Raw genomic sequence first — 8,855 nt, 5'->3', positions numbered from 1 at the left:
TGCCTTGCTGAAATCCATATACTCTACATCTTCAGCTCTTCTTTCATCAATGTGTTTAGTCACATCCTCAAAAACTTCAATCAGGCTCGTAAGGCATGACCTGCCCTTGACAAAGCCATGCTGACTATTCCTAATCATATTATACCTCTCCAAATGTTCATAAATCCTGCCTCTCAGGATCTTCTTTAGTCATAGTCATACTTTATTGATCCTGGGGGAAATTGGTTTTTGTTACAGTTGCACCATAAATAATAAAAATAAAACCATAAATAGTTAAATAGTAATATGTAAATTATGCCAGGAAATAAGTCCAGGACCAGCCTATTGGCTCAGGGTGTCTGACCCTCCAAGGGAGGAGTTGTAACGTTTGATGGCCACAGGCAGGAATGACTTCCTATGACGCTCTGTGTTGCATCTCGGTGGAATGAGTCTCTGGCTGAATGTACTCCTGTGCCCAAACAGTACATTATGTAGTGGATGGGAGACATTGACCAAGATGGCATGCAACTTAGACAGCATCCTCTTTTCAGACACCACCGTCAGAGAGTCCAGTTCCATCCCCACAACATCTCTATCAACTTATCAACCACTGAAGTAAGACTCACTGGTCTATAATTTCCTGGGCTATCTCTACTCCCTTTCTTGAATAAAGGAACAACATCCGCAACCCTCCAATCCTCCGGAATCTCTCCCGTCCCCATTGATGATTCAAAGATCATTGCCAAAGGCTCAACAATCTCCTCCCTCACCTCTCACAGTAGCTTGGGGTATATCTCATTCAGTCCCGGCGACTTATCCAACTTGATGCTTTCCAAAAGGTCCAGCGCATCCTCTTTCTTAATATCTACATGCTCAAGCTTTTCAGTCCGCCGCAAGTCAGCACTACAATCACCAAGATCCTCTTCCATAGTGAATACTGAAATGAAGTATTCATTAAGTACCTCTGCTATTTCCTCCGGTTCAATAAACACTTTCCCACTGTCACACTTGATAGGTCCTATTCTTTCACATCTTATCCTCATGCTTGTCACATACTTGTAGAATGCCTTGGGGTTTTCCTTAACCCTGCCCACCAAGGCCTCCTCATGGCCCCTTCTGGCTCTCCTAATTTCCTTTTTAAGCTCCTTCCTGTTAGCCTTATAATCTTCTAGATCTCTAACATTACCTAGCTCTCTAAACCTTTTGTAAGCTTTTCTTTTCTTCTTGACTAGATTTACTACAGCTTTTGTACACCACAGTTCCTGTACTCTGACATAAATTTCCTGTCTCACTGGAACGTACCTATGCAGAACTCCACACAAATATCCCCTGAACATTTGCCACATTTCTTCCGTACTTTTCCCTGAGAATATCTGTTCCCAATTTAAGCTTCCAATTTCCTGCCTGATAGCCTCATAATTTCCCTTACTCCAATTAAATGCTTTTCTAAGTTCTCTGTTCCTGTCTCTCTCCAATGCTATTGTAAAGGAGATAGAATTATGATCACTATCTCCAAAATGCTCTCCCACTGAGAGATCTGACACCTGACTAGGTTCATTTCCCAATACCAGATCAAGTACAGTCTCTCCTCTTGTAGGCTTATCTACATATTGCGTCAAGAAAACTTCCTGGACACACCTAACAAACTCCACCCCATCTAAACCCCTTGCTCTAGGGAGATGCCAATCGATATTTGGGAAATTAAAATCTCCCATCACGATAACTCTTAGTATTACACCTTTCCAGGATCTGTTTCCCTATCTGCTCCTCAATATCCCTGTTACTATTGGGCGGCCTATAAAGAACACCCAGTAAAGTTATTGACCCCTTCCTGTTCCTAACCTCCACCCACAGAGACTCCGTAGACAATTCCTCCATGATGTCCACCTTTTCTACAGCCGTGACACTATCTCTGATCAACAGTGCCATGCCCCCACCTCTTTTGCCTCCCTCCCTGTCCTTCCTGAAACATCTAAAACCCAGCACTTGAAGTAACCATTCCTGTCCCTGAGCCATCCAAGTCTCTGTAATGGCCACCACATCATAGCTCCAAGTGCTGATCCACGCTCTAAGCTCATCCGCTTAGTTCACAGTCATCATCTTCATCATCATCAGGTGCCGTGCCCAGTTTGAGCTTTGACTGCCATGGCCCCCACACTCCTGTTTCAGGTCAAGTATATCAATTCATTGGTATTCATTTCCAGTTCCCTGGCTGCTGTCTCCATCATCATTTGTCTTCCTCTTGCTTTCTTCCCTTCAATCTTTCCTATAATTACCGTGCATTCTAACTCCTCTTTCCTAATCACATGTCCAATTAAGTTACGTTACCTTTTCATGATCTCATACCTTATTTCTCTTTATGTGTTTGCTCTGTTCATGACATCCTCGTTAGATATTCGTTTCGTCCATGATATCCTTTGCATCTTCCTCAAAAACCACATCTCTGCTGCTTCAATTCATTTCCTCATGTAACGAGATATTGTCCAACATTCTGAGCCATATAACATAACTGGATAAAGGGTAACATTTCAGTACTCTGAGGAGGGTTGTCATGCCTAGTTTAGTATTGGTCAGTATACTCTTCATTTGTTCACAATACTCCTTGCGTCTGTCTGAGCGCGTCCCTTCTCTATCGCCTGCCTATCCTTCCTCATACACTGTCTACAAGCTTTCTCTATTTGTGAGCCAACTGTCTCTTCTCCAGTCTCTTCAGTTTGGTTCCCACCCCCCAACAATTCTAGTTTAGACCCTCCCCAGTAGCCTTAGCAAACCTCCCTGCCAGGATATTTGTCCCCCTGGGATTCAAGTGCAACCCATCCGTTTTGTACAGGTCACACCTGCCCCAAAAGAGGTCCCAATGATCCAGAAATCTGAATCCCTGCCCCCTGCTCCAATCCCTCAGCCACGCATTTATCCTCCACCTCATTCTATTCCTATACTCACTGTTGTGTGGCACAGGCAGTAATCCTGAGATTACTACCTTTGCTGTCCTGCTTCTCAACTTCCTTCCTAACTCCCTGTAGTGTTTTTTCAGGACCTCTTCCCTTTTCCTACCTATGTCATAGATACCAATATGTCCCACGACCTCTGGCTGTTCTTCCTCCCACTGCAGGATATCTTGGATGCAATCTGAAACGTCCTAGACCCTGGCACCTAGGAGACAAGCTACCATCCGAGTTTCTTTCTTGAGTCCACAGAATCGCCTGTCTGACCCCCTAACTATAGAGTCCCCTACCACTGCTGCCATTTTCTTCCTTTCCCTACCCTTCTGAGTCACAGGGACAGACTCTGTGCCAGAGACACGGCCACTGTTGCTTCCCCCAGGTAGGCTGTTCTCCCCCAACAGTACTCAAACAGGAGTACTTATTGTCAAGGGGTACAGCCACAGGGGTACTCTCCAGTATCTGACTCTTCCCCTTCTCTCTCCTGACCGTGACCCACTTCTCTGTCTCATGTGGCCCTGGTGTGACCACCTGCCTATAACTCCTCTCTATCATCTCTTCGTTCTCCCTGACCAGATGAAGGTCATTGAGCTGCATCTCCAGTTCCCTAACGCGGTCCATTAGGAGCTGCAGCTCGACACACCATGTGCAAGATCCTTTGAAGGTTGACTCTTTATTCTTCTCCATAGATGCTGCCTGACCTGCTGAGTTTCTCCAGCATTTTGTGCATGTTATTCTGAATTTCCAGCCTCTGTAGAATCTCTTGTGTTTATAAATCAGAACACAACAAGCAACAAACCAGCCTCTTTCCCCCTCCCACCCTCCCTGCCACTTGCCCACGCACACAGACAGATCTCAAACTCCAGGACAGACAGTCATCTGGGCTTCTAGTCTCCAGACTTCAGCCATCACATTTCACTTCCAGACTTCAATCGATTTTCACATTTTGATCTTTGGAATCAACCCCAGCACTAGCAGAGGAGGAGGACATATTGATCTTCAGAGGAATGGAGGCAACAACAGCAGGCATGCGATAATTTAAAATCCATCTCCATTTGGAGTTGTGAGGAGGATAAACTGTTATGAACTAGCATAGTATAAGAGCTGGGATGCCATGTTACATTTTTGCTTTGGTCTTATCTGTGGTTCTGGCCGCCATACTCTAAGAAGGATATGATGCTGTTGGAGAGAGTTCAGAGAAGGTTCATCAGGATATTGCCTGGGATGGGATACTAGAACATAGAACAGCAGAGCACGGCACAGGCCCTTTAGCCCACAATGTTGTGCTTACCTTTTAACCTACTCCACAATCAGTCTAATCCTTTCCTCCCACATAACCCTCCATTTTTCTATCATCCATGTGACTATCTAAGAGTCTCTTAAATGTCTGTAATGTAACTGCCTCTACCATCACCCCAAGCAGAGCAACTTACACACTCATGACTCTGTGTGTTTAAAAAAAACAACTTATTTCTGACATTTCATCCACCGCCCCCCCATACCTTCCTCCAATCAACTTAAAATTCTGCCCTCTTGTATTAGTCATTTCTTCCCTGGGAAAACGGCACTGACTGTCCACCCTATCAAAGTCTCTTTATCTTATACATCTCTATCAAGTCACCTCTCATTCTCTTTTGCTCCAAAGGGAAAAGCCCTAGCTCACTCATCCAGGCAGCATCCTGGTAAATCTCCTCTGCGCCCTCTCTAAAGATTCCACATCCTTCCTATTATGAGGCAATGAAAACTGAACTCAATTCAGTTCAAGTGTCATCTAACCAAAGTCTTATAGAGCTGTAACATTACATCATGGCTCTTGAACTCAATCCCCCCAACTAATGAAGGACAACACACCATATACCTTCTTAGCCACCCTATCAACTTGTATTACAAGAAGGATGTGGAGGCTTTGCAAAGGGTGCAGAGCAGGTTGACCAGATTGCTACCTGGATTGGCTGATCTGAACTATAAACAGAGGCTAGACAAATTGGAGGCACAAGATCTGCAGATCTGGAATCTGGAGCAACACACAATCAGCTGTGGGAACTAAGAGGGTCAACCCATTGAGTTTTTCCACTGTATTACTTGTTGAATGGGTTGTTTTCTGTGGAGCCTCAGAAGGTGAGGGCTGACCTGATAGAAGTTTATAAAGTTATGAAAGGCATAAATAATGCAGGCAACCAGTATCCTTTTTTCCAGCTGCTGATTTAAGGTGGGAGGGAGAAAATTTATAAGAAATGTGTAGGGCAAGTTTTATTACAGAGAGAGTGGTTAGTGTCTGGAATGTACTTTAGGAGTGTTGGTGGAAGCGGATATGATAAAGACATTTAAGAGGCTTTTAGGTAGGGGCATGAATATGCAGAGAATGGAGGGATATGGATCATGTGTAGGCGAAAGAGGTTTAATTTAGTTTAGAGTCATCAAGTCCAAGAACGAGAACACAGAAACAGGACATTTTGTCCATCTAGTTTGTGCTGACCTGTTATTCTGCCTAGTCCCACTGTCCTGTACTTGGACCATAGACCTCCCATTACCATGCTCGTAATTATCTAAACTTCTCTCTAATGTTGAAATTGAACCCGCATCCATCACTTCCGCTGGCAGCTCGTTGCACACTCTGAAGAAGTTCCCCCTCAGGTTCCTTTAAAAAATTCACCTTTTACCTCTAACCCACGACCTATAGATCTGCAGCTGGATCGTCAACTTCCTCACAGACAGGACCCAGGCTGTAAAAATAGGGGACAAGCTCTCCTCTACAATCACTTTGAGCACCGGTGTCCCACAAGGCTGTGTACTCAGCCCCCTGCTGTACTCACTGTACACCCATGATTGTGTAGCCAAGTTTCCATCGAACTCAATATATAAGTTTGCTCATGACACAACAATTGTAGGCCGTATCTCAGGTAATGATCACTTTGAGTACAGAGAGGAAATTAAGAACCTGGTGGCATGGTGCGAAGACAATAACCTATCCCTCAACGTCAGCAAGACAAAGGAATTGGTTGTTGACTTCAGAAGGAGTAGCGGACCGCACGACCCAATTTATGTCGGTGGTGCGCAAGTGGAACAGGTCAAAAGCTTTAAGTTCCTCAGGGTCAATATCACAAATGACCTGACTTGGTCCAACCAAGCAGAGTCCACTGCCAAGAAGGCCTGCCAGCACCTTTACTTCCTGAGAAAACTAAAGAAATTTGGCCTGTCCCCTAAAACCCTCACTAATTTTTATAGATGCACTGTAGAAAGCATTCTTCTAGGCTGCATCACAACCTGGTATGGAAGTTGTCCTGTCCAAGACCGGAAAGAGCTGCAGAAGATCGTGAACATGGCACAACACATCACACAAACCAATCTTCTGTCCTTGGACTCACTTTATACCGCACGCTGTCGGAGCAGTGCTGCCAGGATAATCAAAGACACGACCCACCCAGCCAACACACTATTCGTCCCTCTTCCCTCCGGGAGAAGGCTCAGGAGCTTGAAGACTCATACGGCCAGATTTGGGAACAGCTTCTTTCCAACTGTGATATGACTGCTGAACGGATCCTGACCTGGATCAGGGCCATACCCTCCAAATATCCGGACCTGCATCTCGGTTTTTTTGCACTACCTTATTTTCAATTTTTCTGTTTTCTATTTATGATTTATAATTTAAATTTTTAATATTTACTATTGATTTGTAATCCAGGGAGCGGGAAGCGCAGAATCAAATATCACTATGATGATTGTACATTCTAGTATCAATTAAAGTATAAAGTATAAGTATAGTCTCACCCAATGTCAGTGGAAAAAAATTGCTTGAATTTACCCTATCTATAGCCCTCATGATTTTCCATATGTCTATTAAATCTCACCTCATTCTCCTATGCTCTAGGGAATAAAGTCTTAATTTGGCATTATGTTTGGCACAGACATCAAGGGTACTACGCTGTACTGTTCTTACATATTCAAATTGGTATGTCTTTCTTTATATTCATTGTTCCATCAATTCAATACATTTGGTCCTAATATATCAGCACCACTTATGTTTCCTCCCTAAACAATGCACTGTGGAGTGTTTGTCGAGCTGTTACACAGGGCCCAGCCCTTCAACATGCCATGGTGGCAGGACCCTAGTCTGTGGTCCCTCTCCACTGGCTGCACCGAGCTTCAGTGTGTTGCTCAGCACGTCCTTCCGTAGCCTGGAATGTGCCATTCATTGGCAAGAACGAAGAGCTGATGCAATCATGAGGCAGGTATGCTAGTAGCTGTATTTCATTTGGAGTTTGAGGAGATTTACTATGTCACCAAAAACTCCACCAAATTTCCTTAGATGTACCGCGAAGCGAACATTTTGACTGGTTGCATCACCGTCTGGTATGGAGGGGCCATTGCACAGAGCCAGAGGGTTGTAAACTCAGACAGCTTCATCATGGGAACTAGCCTCCCCAGCACTGAAAACATCTTCAAAAGCCGATGCCTCAAAAATGCAGAATCATCATTACAGACCCTCGCCAGTCGGGACATGCCCTCTGTCATTACCACCACTGGAGAGGAGGTACACAATGAACAGTTTAGGAACATCTACTTCCACTCTGCCAATCAGATTTCTGAATGATCAAAAAAACTCATGAACACTACCTCACCATTTTTGCACTAATTATTTAAACATATGTACGTCCTACTGCTGCCGCAAAAAAAATCATTACATATGTTAGCAATAATAAACTGGATTCTGAGATGTTGGAAGATGGCCTCAAATTCGTTAAGTCTGGAGATGTAGCAATTGTTCACGTGATGTCCAATAGGCCCGTCTGTGTCCTGAACTTTTCCGAATATCCACTTCTTGGTCACCTTGCTCTCTGTGACATGAGACGGTGGCTGTTGGTGTGATCAAGTTAGCTACTAAGAAAGACATTTCCATAAAAGCCCCTACAGTTGCCAGCAAAGTATTAAATGATAAGTGACAATCATCTCTTCACTTTGGAATTCCAACAAGTTGGCTTGAAGAAGGGTCTCAGCATGAAATGTCAACTGTTTATTCATTTCCATAGATGCTGCCTGACCTGTTAAGTTCCTCCAGCACTTTGAGTATGTTGCTATTGATTTCCAATATCTGCAGAATTTCTTGCGTTTACAATGCTGACCGGGGTGCAGTTTGGCACCGCCCCCCAAGTGAAGACTGACAAGTGAGATAACCACGCCCCCGAGCTGACTGACAGTCAGGGTAGCTCCGCCCCAAGCCCCGCCCAAGAGAGGCTGGCATTGTCCGACGGGTGGTGAAGCGCGAGCCCGCCGTAGAGTGACAGGTCGGGTAGCCCCGCCCCCTGTGCTGATCGCGAGCCCTGACCGACACGCCGGGCTCGCCAGCTGACTGACAGGAGCGAGAGCTCTGCCCCGCCCGACCGCGTATCCCCGCCTACGGTGTTGAGTGACAGGTGTTCCTCCACTCCACCTCTCCTCCCACCGGCGTCGAGTGACAGATGTGTTAGCCCCGCCTCCAGCGTTGAGTGATTACCGATGTGCTCCGCCCCCCGCGCTGACTGACAGCCGGGTCCGAGAGCCGGTGACGCGGAGATGGAGTCAGTGAGTGAAGTAGAAATCGGGCCCTGCCGCAACTCCCGCTTCTTGCGCCCGCTGCGGCTCCACTATACTCAGGTGGGTGCTCGTGGTGGAGGGGATGTGGCCGAGTCCCGCCTCCGGGGCCCAGATTCGTGGCGGGTCCGGGTCTCTGACGCGAGGAGTGTCCTGGGACCCGGCCAGGGCTGCATCCCAGTTTTGGGCCCCAGGTGTTGAGGTTGGGATTGCGGTTGTGGTTACGGCAGGGTCAGGGTTTGTGGATGGGCTGGAGCCGAGGAATCTGTTGTCTCTCCCGGGTCATCGACCTACTCTCAGAAACCTGCGGTACGAACCGGAGATCAGCGTCTGTGGAGGCAGAGATGATATTTTCATATACAGTAG

General features: G+C 45.9%; 1 protein-coding gene across 2 annotated transcripts in view; it reads left to right on the top strand.

The window, feature by feature from the left end:
* Nucleotides 1–8,432: 8,432 nt before the first annotated feature.
* nudt14 (nudix (nucleoside diphosphate linked moiety X)-type motif 14) overlaps nt 8,433–8,855 on the top strand; it is a 161,916-nt gene continuing 161,493 nt past the window's right edge. The window contains exon 1 of one of the 2 annotated variants that reach the window (XM_063045447.1): nt 8,433–8,552. In XM_063045447.1, the coding sequence (XP_062901517.1) occupies nt 8,472–8,552 (81 nt within the window). In that variant the 5' untranslated portion in view covers nt 8,433–8,471. The remainder of the gene's footprint in view (nt 8,553–8,855) is intronic. The other variant, XM_063045458.1, reaches the window with a different exon arrangement.

The sequence above is a fragment of the Mobula hypostoma genome, chromosome 1, assembly GCF_963921235.1.
Source record: "Mobula hypostoma chromosome 1, sMobHyp1.1, whole genome shotgun sequence".
Classification (NCBI taxonomy): domain Eukaryota; kingdom Metazoa; phylum Chordata; class Chondrichthyes; order Myliobatiformes; family Myliobatidae; genus Mobula; species Mobula hypostoma.
Note: the sequence above shows the minus strand (reverse complement) of the source record. Positions and strands in the feature narration are given on the sequence as shown.